A 16,602-nucleotide genomic window follows, 5' to 3' on the forward strand; every position below is an offset into this window, starting at 1 on the left:
CGTTGGGGGCTCTTTGCTTCAGTTCTTTCAAAAATCAAAACCTTTCTCTCCCCAAATACTGAGTGCCTCTTGGGGTGCTTTCCTGCCTGGCTTTTGAGGTGCACGGGGGACTGCTACTGGGGTCTGTGAAACTCCCACTCTCTGGCGACTGGCAGCATGCTTTGGGGGCTCTTTGCTTGAGTTCTTTCAAAGCCTTTCTCTCCCCAAATACTGAATGCCTCTTGGGGTACTTTCCTGCCTGGCTTTTGAGGTGCAAGGGGGATGCTATTGGGCTCTGTGAAACACGCACTCTCTGATGACTGGCAGCACACTTTGGGGGCTCTTTGCTTGAGTTCTTTGAATGTCTTTCTTGAGTGGCTTTTGGGGTGCATTTTCCCCTCTCTTCTGGGGTGCAGATGGGTGCCACTGGGGTCTGCCCTAGCCTGCACCAAGCTTTTGGGGCTCTGTGCTTCATTTAAAATCCTTACTTGTTTCTCATCATAGCACCATGAGGGTTGGAATGAGGAATAAGAATGGTTGTGGTGGGAAGAATTGCAAAGGTTGTCCTGGGTGCCCATCAGTGCCCAGTACCAGTGGTACCAGGGACAGGGAGACCTTGGAGGCAGCGCCTCGTTCTACAGATTCACTTTTGGGGATCAAGGAAGAGGCAGGAGAACTCTTAGCATTGCCAGTGGAATGTCAGCTGCTAACACTCTCTGTGGAGGGATCTCCACAGCTGCTTCTTATTGCCACTTCTTATTCCTTCTCTTCTTCTCATGTCGTGTCTGTCTTATCATGACACCATCCAACCTCCTCTTTTCTCCCACCCACCAAGTTGGTGAGGTGGGTTTCAGTTGACCAGAGGTGGGAAGGGTAGTTGTTCCTTATCAGCACCTGACACAGCGTTCTGAGGAAGTTGACCTTTATGAAGGGCATAGTCCTTCACCAACCAAGCAGGCACCTTCCCAACCAGCACACCACGTCAGAGAGGTGGGTTCCAGGCAAGCTCCTTTCAATGGGTGCGCTGCCCATCACAATCGTGTTTTTCAGGAAGATGCATACTAGTCCCTCTGTGCTAGGCACTCCCTCATTGTCTCTGGCCCTCCCTCCATTGCTTCGTGGCAATGGAGGTTGGGGAATGCTTTGGTCACGTCCTCCAAGTCGGTGAGGTGGGTTCCTCATGCTGTTTTGGGCTGGCAACTGTACCCCAGGATTTCCCAGTCTCCACATTAGTGGGCTTCACCTTCTTTTGGGCACCTTTCCTGTGAGTTCATGGCTAGTGTCTGCGTGTGGCAGGGTAGGACTCTGTCCCCATGCCCCTACTCTCAGGGCCACCCACTGGCTATGGGTCCAATCTCTCTGGGTTCCTCTGCCGAAGGCTCACCTCGTTATTTGCCACCTTATCATCCTTTTTTTTTTGTGAAGTTATCCTGCCAGCTAGGGCCAGTTCTCTGTGTGTGGTGGTGCAGAGCTCCCATGCAAAGGGGAGTTATGTTTCTGTCCCATCTGCTCACTTAAAGTCCCATATCCATGGGATTTGGTATGTCACCCCCCAATGGGGGGAAGGGGTTCAGTCAGTTCCACCATGGCTGGTAGCTGGGTGATGTCTCGGGCTGCATCCTTCCAGTCTCTAATGGGACCGTCTGTCTCCTCTGCGCCGGCGGGAAAGGGTTTTGTTGGTGCCGCTGCAGTTGAGCACAAGGGACAGTGTTGCACATAGAATTGTGCAGTATAGCAGGAACTCCAACCCTATCATGGTACCTTGTATATCCCTCCCCCTGACTAAGGGGGAATAGGTTCCATCGTCACCACCACAACCAGCAGGTGGATGATCTCCATGACCACCATGCCTCCTCTGCATGAGGGATGGTTTTGGACATGAAATTTCACAACACTGAGATCCCGCCAATCCATGAAACCTACAGTTTCCTGTGCACTGGGGGTGGGCCGGGATGGGGTTCCATCCTTGCTGCCATAGCCAGACCATAGGTTTTGCCGGTGGCTTCATCCTTCATGGCCCCCATGTGTAGGTTGTGCATGATCCCCCAGCAATGGACATGGTCCTCCACTCACTTGAGCAATCCTCTACATCCTGCACATGCAGGCCTTATGTTGTTGACCTGCTTCTGCCACCACATCCGCGAGGTGGGTTCAGTAGGTCCCTGTTGGTCTCAGTGTGGGGCCCTTTCTTTGTGTCATTGGCGACCATCCTGCTCCTGTGAGCGCAAAGGCCCCTCCGAGTGGGGAGGCCACTTCCACTCCCTTCCCCCAGCCATGGGGACTTAGAATAGCCTTCCCCCAGGTGTGGGGAAGGCGGCTGTGGCAACTGCACATCCTTCCTTTGCCAACGCCACCACATTCGGTGAAGTGGGTGTCGTCGGTGACCGTCCTGCTCCTGCGAGCAAAGAGGCCCCTCTGAGTTGGGAGGCTGCTTCTGCTCCCTTCCCCCAGCCATGCGGAAGGGGGCCACGGCAAGCACATGAGCTTCCTTTGTTGATGGTGCCTCGTTCAGGGAAGTGGATGTCATTGGCGACCGTCCTCCTCCTGCGAGGACAGAGGCCTCTCTGAGTGGGGAGGCCACTTCCACTCCCTTCCCCCAGATGTGAGGACTTAGAATAGCGTTCCCCCAGGTGTGGGGAAGGCGGCCGTGTCAACCGCATGTCCTTCCTTCACCGACGCCACCACGTTCGGTGAAGTGGATGTTGTCAGAGACCATCCTGCTCCTGCGAGCACTAAGAGGAAAGGCTGTTTCCAGCAGACTCCAGGGCACATGCAAGGAGGGGTGAGGCCACAATCAAAAGACACCTCTGCAATGTGGTCCAAGGGAAGGGGGCCCCCGCAGGGATGGGGTGTCCACCACTGACACCCGCCTCTCCAACATGGTGGCTGCCCTCTGCTTGCCCGCTCAACCCACCCTGTCCCTGGGAAGGGGGCCCCCGCATGGAGGGGGCAGCCACCAACACCTGCCTTTCCAACATGGCGGCTGCCCTCTGCCTGCCCGCTCAACCCAACCTGTCCCTGGGAAGAGGGCCCCCGCATGGGGGGGCGGCCACCAACACCTGCCTTTCCAACATGGCAGCCGCCCTCTGCCTGCCCACTCAACGCACCCTGTCCCCAGGAAGGGGGCTAGTCAGCAAATGCCTGTTTATACTTCAAAATATTAAAAGGAATTCAAATCACAATCTGAAGACATAACTAGCTTAAATTTATGTGTATCAGCCAGGTTTCTCATTTGAATGTTGGGAGACCTGGGCTGCTGATCTGTTCTTTAAAAACAACCTGTACATAAATAATTTTTAGTTTTATAAAACTCCTGCTTCAATGATGTCAGTTATTCCTCACCACAAAACTTATCTCATGGCAGAGAACCCAAAACCTTTACATTCACTACTATAAGAACATCTATTAAAGTTTTCAAAACAAAGCTAGAAAAGCTTGGAAGCATACAAAAAGTAGTGGATCCTCCTTTTTCCTAGCAAACTTTGGTGTCCCTCATATAAGAGAATATTAAGTAATATAATCAGACATTTTAACTAATAACATTTTTTCTGGCTATACTAATATCTAATTGTCTTTGTTAGCAAAATAATTTTAAAATTGTGTCATAGCTTTTTGACAATCCATTATATATCCTTATTGCTTACTTACTTTTTTGATGGTTCCATTCCAGAGAATACTGTGGTTTCAAAAAATTGAGAAGAATTGATCTGATTCACAAATGAAGTAGTCAAGGAATTGTATCTTCTTTTACCACCTTAAAAATAACAGAATTGATGTACACATTTGGCCCCCTCATGAAATAACAAATGAAAATTATAGTTGTCAATTATTATTCGATATTTTAACTACTTTAAAATAATGTTTTTAATTTTTGTTCTAACCTACTTCAAAACACTAACTGTAGTAAAACACTAGGTTGACCCCTCTTGAATACACAACTTAATGTAATGAGAGAATGTCAGTGAAACTGAGAGCAATACCATCAAGAGCGCAAGCTTGATCAAGAATCTAAACTCCCAGAGGAGTCACTGAAGGCAGAATTGTCAAAGCTGAGACACCAGACTAAAATGTATCCACCTTCTTCAGGAATCAACAATCATATCAACAGAAGAGAATTGACTGTTCCAATGGTGATGGGAGTGGAGGAATTCTTGAAAGATAGTTACTGGGCAGCAGCAGTGGTGGAGTGAGACACTGGCAGAGGATCTTTTACAGAAAATGGCACTGTCACTTCAGCTAACCCTGATTTGTGGTGAAGTGACAACCTACAAATGAAATAAAATGAGAATCTAGTGGTGAAGTGAGAACATACAAATAAGTAGGTTCTAAAACATCAAGCCTGAATTCTTCCTAGAAGCTAAAAAGACAAAAATGAGGCTATAGTACTTTGGTCATATCCTGAGAAGACAAAACTCTCTGGAAAAGCCAATAATGCTAGAAAAATATAGCAATGAAGTAGATGAAACTTAAGAACAAATGTAAAATATGAGTGTCCAGGGCTGGACTTGGTGAACCCCCAGGACATAGCCCCCTTGGAACCAGACCTTCAACGTTCTTGCCCCCACCCAATGACCCAGGTACTCACCCTGCGGCCCTGGGGGACCCACAGAGCCAGCAGCCATCCAGGAAGCTGCAGAGGTGACAGAAGAAGCCATAGATGCCAAGGCAGCAGCTATCGCCCTGAGAAGCCAGCAGGAAGAGGCAGGCAGCAACCCCGTGGTCCTAGCAACTACCAACTCCTGGGCCAGGACCAAGTGCCCAAGGAATACCAGCAGACAGAAGGAGAGGAGCCAGTGGGAAGGGAGAGGGCAACAGGCCAAGCCAGCTCAGACTGAGGGGTCAAGTAACAGGGGGGCAGTCCACAAGGCAGCACTACAGGAACAGGACCCAGCAGGCAGTTGGCGCCAAGAGGCAGGGAGCCCTGTGCAGAGCGACTCACCAGCTCCAGGCCAACCTGGGAACAGGCAAGGATGGGGCCAGCCAACATGCAGCACAGGGCAACAGTAAGTGTAGCCCAGGTAACTGTCATGTTATTGGGGGGGGGGCGGAGTTTGGGAGTGGTGAGGATATAAGAGAGGAAGTCCACAACAAGCCAGTGAGGAGTGAGTGGATGGTCAAGGTGCTCAAAGATCAGAGCTATCCCAAGAGAGCAACAGGGGAAGACAGGGTGATGCTAACCCACCCCACTCTCTTTCTGAGGCTTGGAACTCCCAGGGCAACCTTCCTGAGCCATCACTGCGATGGCTGAAGGGGCAAAGAGCGACCCAGAGTGAAAGGAGCCGCACAATGAACTATTTAAATATCATTTCTTTTCAGAAATACAGTTTACAAGTCACAAATATAAACAGTCTATGTATGTATTATGTGCCATCAAGTTGCCTCCAACCTATGGCGACCCTATGAATGAAAGACATCCAAAAAGTCCTATCATTAACAGACTTGCTCAGATCTTGCAAACTGGAAGTCATAGCTTCCTTTACTGAGTCAAGCCATCTCATTTTAGATCTTTCTCTTTCCCTACTTTCTTCCACTTTTTCCAGCATTATTGACTTTTCCAGAGAGTCTTATCCTTTCATGATATGACCAAAGTAGGATAGCTTCTAGGGAGCTTCTAGGGAGAATTCAGGGTTGATTTAATCTAGAAACTCCTTATGTGTCTTTTTGGCCATCCATGGTATCTGCAAAATTCTCCTCCAGCACATTTCAAATGAATCAGTTTTCTTCCTGTCAGCTTTCTTCATTCTCCAACTTTCACATCCATACATAGTAATGGGGAATACCATAGTTTGGATTATCTTGATCTTGGTCCCCAAAGAGACATCCTTATCTCAACTTTAAAATTGTGTAATTCCTCAGTAGTCATTACTTTTATCTTCTTGATGTTCAGATGTAATTCTGCTTTGGCACTTTCTCCTTTAACCTTCATCAGTAGTCGATTCAAGTTGTCACTATTTCCTGCCAGTAATATGGTGTCATTTGCATATCTCAAACTGCTAATGTTCCTTCCACCAATTTTCACTCCACCTTCTTCTGAATCCAATCCAACTTTTGTTGTGATATGCTCTGCATAGAGGTTAAACAGGTAGGAAGATAATATGCATCCTTATCAGACACCCTTGCCAATTAGAAACCATTCTGTTTTCCTATATTATATCCTAACAGTAGCCCCCTGTCCACAGTACAGGTAGCACATCAGAACAATCAGATGTTGTGGCACCCTCATTTCTTTTAACACTATGCATAGCTTTTCATGATCCACACAGTCAAAAGCTTTGCTGTAATCTATAAAACATAGGCTGATTTTCTTCTGAAATTCCCTGGTATGTTCCATTAGCCTTCATAAATTTGCAATGTGATCTCTAGTATCTCTTCCTTTCTTGAATCCAGTTTGAACATCTGACATTTCTCAATCCATATACAGTAAGTGTCTTTGCTGTAGAATTTTGAGTATCACTTTGCTTGCATGAAAATTCATGTGATAGTCCGATAGTTGCTGCACTCTTTGGCATCCCTCTTTTTTTGGAATTGGAATGTAGATTGAGCATTACCAGTCTGTGGGCCATTATTTTGTCTCTCATATTTGTTGATAGATTCTTGTTAAGATTCTGATAGGCTTAAGTTTCTCTAGCTTGAAATAAGCTCTACTAGTATGCCATCTAATCCAGGTGCTTTGTTACTCCCAATTGCTTTGAGTGCAGCTTTTACTTCACTTTCTAAGATTTCTAGGTTTTTGTCAAAAGATTCCTCTCTGAAGGTATCTCTCATCCTTCCATCTCTTCTGTATAGTTCTTCAGTGTATTGTTTCCATCTTTCCTTTATTTTGTCCTGATCAGATACTGTATTTCTGTGTTGATCTTTCAGCATCCTGAGCCATGGCTTGAATTTCCCTTTGATTTCCCTGATCTTGTGGAACAGATCTCTTGTTCTTCCTTTTTTGGTTGTTCTCTATTTCTTTGCACGGTTATTATAACAGATTTCTTCATCTCTGTGTGCAAGTTGCTGAAAAGCTGTATTTAGAATTCTGACTCTATTTCTTCTCTGGATCTGTGATTCCTGGATCAGTGACTCCTCTGGATCTGTGACTCTATTCCTGTCACCTTTTGTTTCTTGTCAGTCTTTAGCAATTTTAAGAGTTTCTTCAGTCATCCATTTAGGCTTCTCCTTTCTTTTGGCTACAGGAGTAGTCTTTGCACATTCTACCTTAATAATATCTCTGGTTTCAGCCCATAGTTCTTCTGGTACACAATCCATTAAATTTAGCATTGTAAATCTGTTCTTTACATGGTCTATAAATTCATCAGGAATATTATCTATACTTTGGCACTATGATTCTTTTAGTGTTCCTCTTCAATTTTATTCTAATTTTTGATATTAGCAATTCATATCTGTATCACAATCAGCTCCTGGTCTTGTTTTAGCAGAGAGAATAGAGCTTCTCCATCTTCTGCTTCCAATTATGTAATCTATTTGGATCCTGTATTAGTCACCCAGTGATTTCCACGTATAAATCGTGTTTTTGGTTGTCTGATGCATGTGTTAGCAATGAACAGATTGTTGGCTTCACAAAATTCTGAGTTCTCCTGCTTCATTTCATGATCTTAGTCCAAATTTTCCAATTATGTTTGATTCTGGTTTGTCTCCTACTTTTGTGTTCCAATAACCTAAGATTATCAGCATATCTTGTTTAGATGTATGACCAATTTCTTCTTGGACACTTGTACAAATGTTTTTGATTTCTTTCTCCTCAGCATCTGTGGTTGGGGCATAAACTTGAATGATGATTGTGTTAACAGGCCCGCCATGAATTCTGATTGATATTAAACGGTCTGTCTTTGCATTGTAGCTCTTGATTGCTTGTACTATGACTCACCTCACTATTGGAGCAACACCATTTCCTTTGGGTTCATCAGTTTTGCAGTAAAACACTTCGTGGTTTTCTGACTGGAAATGTCCTGTATCAGTCCACATTAGTTCAGTCATATACAGGATTGCAATGTTTAAATGGTCTATTTCTTGTTTTACAATTTCTAGCTTACCTAGCTTCATACTTCTCACATTCCATATTCTTATGTGTGTTGCACAGCTTTGGACATTTCTTTTGCAACCATTCACATCAACTAGACATCCTTTCAGCTTTAATCCAGTCCCATCATTAAGAATAGTGCTATTCTTACTGGACCTCTGCTCTTCCCAGTAGCCAACTGAGTGCCATCTGACCTGGGGGTCCTGTCTTACAGCGCTATATATTCTTTCATTTTGGTTTATCTCATCATAGGGTTTTCAATGTAAGAGATAAGCAGAAGTGGTTTACCAGTGCCTTCTTTTGCACAGTACTAACCAGGATTAGCTGAAGTGATTCTGCCATTGTCTGTGAAAGATCCTTCACTAGTGTCACGTTCCACTATTGATGCTGCCCAGTAGCTAGCCATCAAGAATTCCTCTGCTTCCATCACCATTGGAATAGTCAATTCTCTTCAGCTGATGTGACTGTAGATCCCTGAAGAGGGTGGATGCATCTTCATCTGGTATTTCAGCTTTGACCATTCTGACTTGAGTGACTCTTCCAGGAGTCTAGACTCTTGACCAAGCCTGAGCTCCTGATGGTGCTGCTCTCAGCTTCACACTCAAACCCCCTCACCACATTAAGGTGTGTATTCAAGAGGGGGAAACAATCTATAGTGTTGAGAAAGTCCAAAAGACTTGATTTCCCAAAGATCCACAGCTCAGTGAACAGGCTTTTGTCTATTTAATGTGGGACAAAATTCATGAGAGCCTTTCCCCAGGGATATCTCTGCTATGAGTGCCATGTTCTGCAATGTCATACTTCCCAGGTGTGTGTGAATCCAATCCAGACTGGTACCACAGCACTCAGGAAGTGCTAACTTAGAACTCTCTCCAGTGTTTTTTCCTAACATTAAATGATGTTCTGCCCTTCAGGAAAAGGATCCAAAGAGGAGATGTGTATGTATGAGAGACATCAAGTGAATTACATTTATGGGGAAAGAAATCTGACACAGAGAATGGAATGTAGAATCTGTGACATCTGAGTTCAAATTCTAGTTTATCTAATTTGGCAATGTATGCATTTTTTAAACAGTCTTAGCCTAAGTTCCTATTTTTGTTCTTTGAGAATAAAAATTACCTACTTTAAACTTGCTTAACAATGTTACCATAATACATGTTTTTTTTTAAAAAAAGAACAGGTGGGAGGCTTGCTTGGTGCTGAATTTACTAACTTTTAGGCACCAAGTAAAGATATTTTTATTTTCCAAAACTAATTCCCACCCTAAGGAGTTTTCTCTGTTGTCCTGCATTAATTTTCCAGGTTTTAGGAGGTTTTACCGTCTTTCTGCTGTACTTTTAAGATTATTAACCAAGTGTTTTCATTTTATTTAGAATATGCCACCTTTCCACTCAAAAAAAGATCTCCAAGGTGTTGAACAATGCATATTAAAACATTAAAATACCATTTAAAATACATATATAAATACAGTAAAAACATATAGACATATAAACAACAACCACACACAACCAAGGAAGAGGGCCAATACGAGTTTACCAAATCAAACAAAATAGTCTTCACTTAATGGCGGAAGACAATGAGAGAGGGAGACAGGAGAATCTTCCTGAGGAGAGAGCTCCAAAGTTTTGGTGCCACAACTGAGAAGGTGTTTTCTTGGGTTGCCACCCGCTGTTAGCAGTCATATCCTCCCTCACACTGAAAGAACTGCTTATGAATATGGACATAACATAAGCATTTCCCCCCATGTGCTTCAAGTACCAGACAAGCTGCCTGGCTAAGCAGAATGGTTCCCAACTCCAGCTGGAGACGGAAAAATGTCAGTCATGAGGCAAGAATGACCATCAGCCCCACACCCTGGAGAGGTGCAATGATTTAAGACAAAAGCTGTGTTCCAGAAGCTCCTGCTTTATCTCATCTTCACCCAAATCTCCCCTCATCCAACTTCCCAATTTGGGCTATTCAAGGTCCTGATAAGCCCTTCCCATCCAAATATCATGGGTCATCAATCACTATTTTTACTTAGTTTCTCCCAGATATACACAATCATACCTTTTCCAATTTTATTGTCTCACCTCTGGAGATAGCCATTAAGCTATTGCTTTGGGGGCAGAGACATCAGTTTTGCTCCAGGATACATTTTGCTCTATAATTGGACTTCCCAGCCATATGCTGTGTGTGTGTTCTGAACCCATACACGCACCCTCAGATAGGTCTGAGTCTTCCCCTCTCCGTGAAACGCTGGTCATCTTTGCTGCTGCCTCCATGAAACCTTCTTCTTCAAGACTGGAAACTATAGCCTTCCCTCTATTTCTCTCCCTCTTCCTCACTGATTTTCTAGTTAGCTCACTCTGTGTGTGTGTGTTGTGTCTCATGTGATTGCCCTCTTGTTGCTACTTTAGTAAAAACCATTCCAAGGGTTCATTTGGAGAGGGAACGCACTGGAACGGCTGAAAAGAGATCACATTGGTTTTGGACCCACCCATGTGATTCCTTTTCCTCCCCGCTGCTTCCCCACTGCCCATGTCTTTAGCAGCAGGCAGAGGCGGAGGTAGCAGCAGCAACACCACCACCACCACCCCATCACCACCTCCTAGATTCCCTGGTAGGAGACAAGGGTGGGGGGTGGCTGCATGGAGGGGGGCGGCCGTGTGGCCCGTCCTCCAGGCCTGCAAGCGATGAGGGCTCTCCAGAGGAGGGTAAGCTGCTTTGAGTTCATTCTGCTTTATTTTCAGGAAATACCTGGAGATTTTTGGGGAAAGGGGCCTGAGGGGTGGGTGCTGCCTTCTGACACACTTCCGGTGATGTCAGTGGGTGTGGCATATGCAAATCAGTTATGCCAATGACACACTTCCAATGATGGCAGGGGGTGTGGCATATGATGAGATATGCTAACGAGTTATGCTGAGTTCCTGCAGGTTTTTTTCTACGAAATGACCCCTGACCATTCCTATTGAACATCCGACTGTTTATTAGAGAGTCCTCTAAGGGAACAATCCTGGTATACATCGGTGGATATCCTGCTGGTTACCCCCTCTCGCTGTGTCTTACTGTATGCTAATTCACCCAACCCTCAAGGAGACCCCCACCTATTTGGGTAACACCGTCTAGCCTCAGATGACAGGGGCACCCAAAGCAAGGTCTCTGAAGATGACTGAAGGTGATAGGGTGTGGATATGATTAATTCAGGAAGACCCTTTGTCAGTGCATATATCTGGGGTGTGGGGCTGCTAACCAGTCTTGCCTATGACTCAAGCAGTGTTTTGTTTTTTTGTTATTGAAATTGCTTCATAGATGGGGAATGCGGTGAAAATATTTTATAAAATAACATTGCCATCCTATGTAGAGTTACTCCAATCTAAGCCCATTGAAGGGATCCTTCTGTTTTGAGGGGCAGGGTTAGAAATCAAGCACATTAATAAACCAAAAATCCAAACAGAATATTTGTGGCACCTTTAAGAGTTACAGATTTATGGATTTATGGCACAAGAGTCCACATTCTGGTCTACAAAAGTACAGGGCACAATGAAGTGCCAAAGAACTTTTTAAAATTTATTTTTGCTACAACAAACTAACACTGCCATTCTCACATCGCCTCCCACCTACCCACCTTGGAAACAGTACACTGTCTATTAACCTTGGTATATATGTAGTACATAATATAAATTATACATTACTCTTAGAATGAATTTACTTACTGAATTGTAATCCTTTACTTGCTTTAATTATGTTAATAAATGAACCAAGAATTTTGCAAAGATTCATTACAACACCCATCGGATGTACAGGAAATATCTGCATTTTCTTATTTTTATCCAAAAACTCTAGCCCTTTTTTCATACTTAATTGAAATAAACATTGAAGGTACTCCATATCACTTTCTGATATTACTGCAGAAATGCCTTCTAACCATGTCTTGACATATGGCTCCCATCCCAGATCAGCTGGGTCCTGTTAACAAATAAACAGATATTCAGACATTTATTCTACTTGTTTACACACTTTTTGTCTTGATGTTATTCTTAATATATGTAAGTTCCTGCAGTTTCTGAGCATGAATATACAGTAAAAGCTTTTTATCCAACACTCACAGGGAATGCCGGTTGCCAGTTAATCAAATGCAGAGGATACTGAAGCTTATTGTTGTGCCCTGTACCCTCTACCTGGAGGAAAATGTGGAGACCAAAACGTGTCCCATGAAGACAGTTAAGTCTTTCTCTCTTCCTCTTGCAGGCCTTTCCCTTGAACCATGGAGACATCCTATGTAGCAGGCAGACAAGCAGGCCAGTTGCTCAGGAGCTTTCCAACACAGCTGACTTCCAATAACTCAAGGTAGGCTTGAAAGGGACAGTGGCACCCATAGATGATGCCAGCTGCCAGTGGCAGTTATCATAAGTCCAAGAAACAGCTAGAAGCATTGAGCCAGCTGGCCAGAAAAGTGGGGATGAAAAGTGTGCACCTGAAGATGTGGGGGTTATGGTGGCTAGGAAGGAGGAAGCTTGAAGATCAGTGCCAGGTATAAGAAGCCCACTAATGTTGAGAGGTATCTGGCTGGAGAGGCAGGAGTGGGGCATACACATACATGAAGACACAGAGAAATGGTGGCTGGGGTGGAGGGGCTTGCCCTCAGGGCAAAGCTGGTTAACGGGCAGTGCAATCCTAACAGGGGTAGGGAAAGTGAATAGGAACTGAACTAAGGCTTGCGATGACGCAACTGGCTCTTATGTGCACGTAAATAGCCTTCCATCGGCGGTGGCACGAGGCGCTGTACCACTGGTGGGCTGGCACCGGCGCAAGCAAGAGGCAGCCGGGTGGAGGCGGAGAAGCGGCATAGAGCCCCGTGTTGGCACAGGAAGGGGCGGGGAGGAGGGCGGGCCGGAGTTAGTTTGCTCCCTAAGCCCTTCCAGAAGCAGGAACGCCCACAGCGGCGCAAAAGAGCTACACCACGAAAGAAGGAGTAGCCCATAGGCACCCATTGAACGACGAAAACTCGGCCCCCTCTCCAAGTGCCCTGCCCCCATGGCCTGAAGGAGCATAGGATGGGAACTATCCTGGGGACCAATCAGCGTGTGCCCCCGGTGTGGACGCGCCCTCCTCCCCGCACCCAATCACCCACAAAAGCACCCTATAAAACTTCCGGCCAGCACCGTCCACACTCTTCAGGTAAGTGAGCACATGGCAGGAAGATCTGCCTGTTTGCTGTGTGCCGTGGCCACTTTGAACAGGAGGCGGGGGAGAGGGTGCTCACGGTGGCAGGCACTGAGTGCACTTTGGGGACTTTGTGAGAAAAGTTGGAGAACTGTGCACTCGCTGAAGGGAAGAAGGGCAAAGTCCAGAATGTCTGGCTAACTAACAGCAGCCACTCCTGTTTCTTTGCAGGTGTCTGGACTCTGGAGTTCCAGCTCGGTAAGGAGCGAGGGAGCGCTGACAGGTAAGGAGGAGATGGGGCAATGATGAACCTGTCCCACTGATTAGTACTAACCGCCCCATCCCCTGAACCCATCTGACCACTAACCTCTTCAGGTGAGGCTCGGCAGGGGAAGGGGCAGTTGCCCCGAAAACTACTCTTGACCAGGTGTTTGTAACTACCAGCTCGTTTCCTCCCTTAAAGGTAAAAGCACCCCAAGGCAGAATGCATCCTCGCCAGATGGTCTCGCATCAGCTAATCGCTGCCGCTCTCTACTATGTGCATCTTCTCAGATGTTGGAGCGTGGGGTTTGCCTCGGCTGTGGACCGAGGCAAAGCCCACATGTGTGTCTTTTTCTTGCAGGCACGTCCCGAGCATGTCCGCTCCTCCCCGCCCCACCCCCCAACCCTCTGTGAGTGACATGCGGAGTTGAAAAACAACAAACTTCTGTGTTTGCATGCCTGACTTTGTCCTTAGCCCCTTCCCCAACACCCCCATCACACATTTCCACTCCCACATCCCTACAAATGTATCAAACAGACCCCATTCAGCCTCCCCGCCCCCTTCCTCCCCCAATGTAACATCAGGCAGAGGGGTGGGAACTGAACCATGGCCCATATATGTCTGCGGGGGGGGGCACCGAGGACTTTCATTCTCTGATAGGATGAGTGAGTGGCATCTGATAAGCCAGGAAGATGGGGTGCAGGTGGAAAGCTGCTGCCAGGGGGTGGGGGTTGTGTTTGCAGAGGAAGGGATGGACTTGGCATGGGGAGGGTCTCTCAGTTCACTCTGGGGGGGCATCTCCCCAGTACTGGGACATGGCTGTCAAGGTCTGGCCCCTGCTCTTGCTTTGTAGAGATGCAGTGATGTGTTCCCATTGCGCGGCAGCAAGTCTGAATGCGCGTATCATTCCCCTCATTTCCAAATGGCTTCCTGGCCTCCCACATGGTTCCCAATGGGCATTTCTGTCACTCATTGGCGGCCCCGCCTCCCCCCCCACCTGCTTCTCCGGAACCTGGGGACTGATTAGGGTTGCCGGTCTCCAGGTGGTAGCTGGAGATCTCCTGGAAGTACAACTGCTCTCTAGGCAACAGAGATCAGCTCCCTACTGTCTGGCCCTACTTTTCAGGGGGGGGGAACCTTTTTCTTTTGGTGGTGGCAGTGGAAGTGGGTATGTGCAGGCGCACTGAGCTGCGGCTACCGGCCTGGCCCTCATCAGAAATGGGGGATGGACGGGCAAGGGGGGTGTTCGATCGGGACCTTCACTGTCACCTCTGCCCCCTCCCTGGCAGGGATGCCTGCCCTCTGACAGGAGCCTATTGACGGCGGTGGCAGCAGCAGGGATCGCAGCCTCCCCATTGGCTGCGCCGCCGCTGTTCTCTCGCCTGGATGTGAGGGGCAGGGTGTGGTCATTGGCTGGTGTGAGCGGGGTTGTTTTGTACATACAATGACTTTTAAACATGATTAATTATCTAGCACGTTAAATACTACTTTATTTTTAGCAAATCATTTATTGACTTTTGTTTGTGATACAATTGCAAAAAAGGCTGAGCACTTTCATGAATTTATGTGTAAGCCTGAAAGAATAAGCATATTAATAACCTCACTTTCTATTTGAGGAACAAGGCACTGAGTCCTTGCTCATGAGAAAAGCTCACTTTCCATAAGGCCCATAATCTCATTAAAGAATAAAAATTGAGAATTATTCACATTTTGCAATGCATGATTATGGAATGATGATAGTTACTGAAATTAAGATCTGCTTACAGAAGGCAAGAACACAGCTATAATAATGTAATTCAAGCCAATCTGTCTCCCCCAAGTTCTTTTTGTTGGAAGTGTAACAAGAGGATCTTGGAGGAGGCAATTTTACCCAATTTTTCATCCATGACATTCTGTCCATGAGGCTCTCTCTCTGTCTATGAGGCTCAGCTGCTTTGCAGTGAAGCAGCTGAGCCTTGGTGATCCATCTCCAGAGGTGAACTGAACTGCCCTGTCCAGCGGATTTTTACATCTCAAATGGAACACCTGGAGGGTGCCGGTTAGCTGGGGTTTAACTCTTTGTGGTTGCTGTTGTCAGTAACAACTGACGGAGAGTATCTGATGGTATACCTGGAGCCAGGACGGAGGCAGAGGCTAATGGCCGACAAGCTGGGAATGCTGGAATTGTGTAGTGAGACTTTCAATCTTCTTGCTGCTTGAGACGTGATCTATAATTGCCTCTGAACTGTGAGTTTAATTGCCAAGAACAGCCAAAGGTAAGGGCTTTTTAACATCATTACTCAAAAGAGAGTTAAAAAAGGGAAAGGGGGAGTGGCATTTCCCCTCCCCTTTTTGGAGCGGCTTTTGACTGTATAAAGGCATGTATTGTTTTTCTTTTTTTCTGTGTTTCCCCTTTTATGGAGTGATTTTTAACTGGAAATAGAAGGTTTATTCAGAAGACTTATACTTGGTGTTCTTTTTTTCTTTTCTTTTTTGCTTCGTTGGTTTTTTTCCTGGACTCTTTTCTTTTTAAACTTAAACTTTCTTTTGGAAATTGGGGACCCATGGAGCCCTTTCCTATGGGATGTGTTAGATTGCCTGGAATGCTAAACATTCGAACTGTTACTATATTTGTAGACTTTGGGAGGAATCCTATTTCTTCTTGCCTTTGTTCCTTTGGTTGGAGTAGAAAAAGATTGTGACTGTGAGAAGACTAAGAGAAGACCGTGAGAAAACTGGAGACTAAATGCTTCTATTTTTGGACGAGAAATATTGTGGAGAGAAGACTTTCAGTTTGTGATCTTATACTGCCATCTACTGGACATTTTATAAATTAGTAGTAATATTAAATTATCTCTGTTCTTGTATAGAGTTGTGATGGATGGGGGAGATACATGGGTTTAGGGGAAAAGAAACGATGGTTTGAGTTTTAGGTATTGAATAATTGAAAGAGTGGTTAAATAAGAATTAAGAATTTAAAGTAATTGAGGATAGGCTTGTGGAAAACAATTTTTTGAAGATATAAGGTGTTATTTAGAGGGACAATGAGTAAGCAAGGGAAAAAATTAGGTTCTACTTTTCCAGGTTCGCCCTCCCCGGCACAATCTAAATCCACCACTTTAATGACTCAGGAAACAGAGACAGACCCTCAAAAGAGTCTACAAATTATGTTGCAGGCAGGGATGGACAAAATTAATACTACATTAACTCAGGT

At 45.7% G+C, this 16,602-nt stretch overlaps 1 protein-coding gene across 1 annotated transcript in view; it reads right to left on the bottom strand.

Annotated features, from left to right (window-relative positions):
- Positions 1–16,602, bottom strand: part of DNAH14 (dynein axonemal heavy chain 14) — a 447,800-nt gene that overhangs the window by 228,831 nt on the left and 202,367 nt on the right. Inside the window, exons 37-38 of the mRNA XM_054972406.1 lie at positions 11,716–11,950; positions 7,850–7,931 (exon numbers count right to left, since the gene is read on the bottom strand). Of these exons, the coding sequence (XP_054828381.1) occupies positions 7,850–7,931; positions 11,716–11,950 (317 nt within the window). The remainder of the gene's footprint in view (positions 1–7,849; positions 7,932–11,715; positions 11,951–16,602) is intronic.

Source organism: Eublepharis macularius, chromosome 1 (assembly GCF_028583425.1).
Source record: "Eublepharis macularius isolate TG4126 chromosome 1, MPM_Emac_v1.0, whole genome shotgun sequence".
Classification (NCBI taxonomy): domain Eukaryota; kingdom Metazoa; phylum Chordata; class Lepidosauria; order Squamata; family Eublepharidae; genus Eublepharis; species Eublepharis macularius.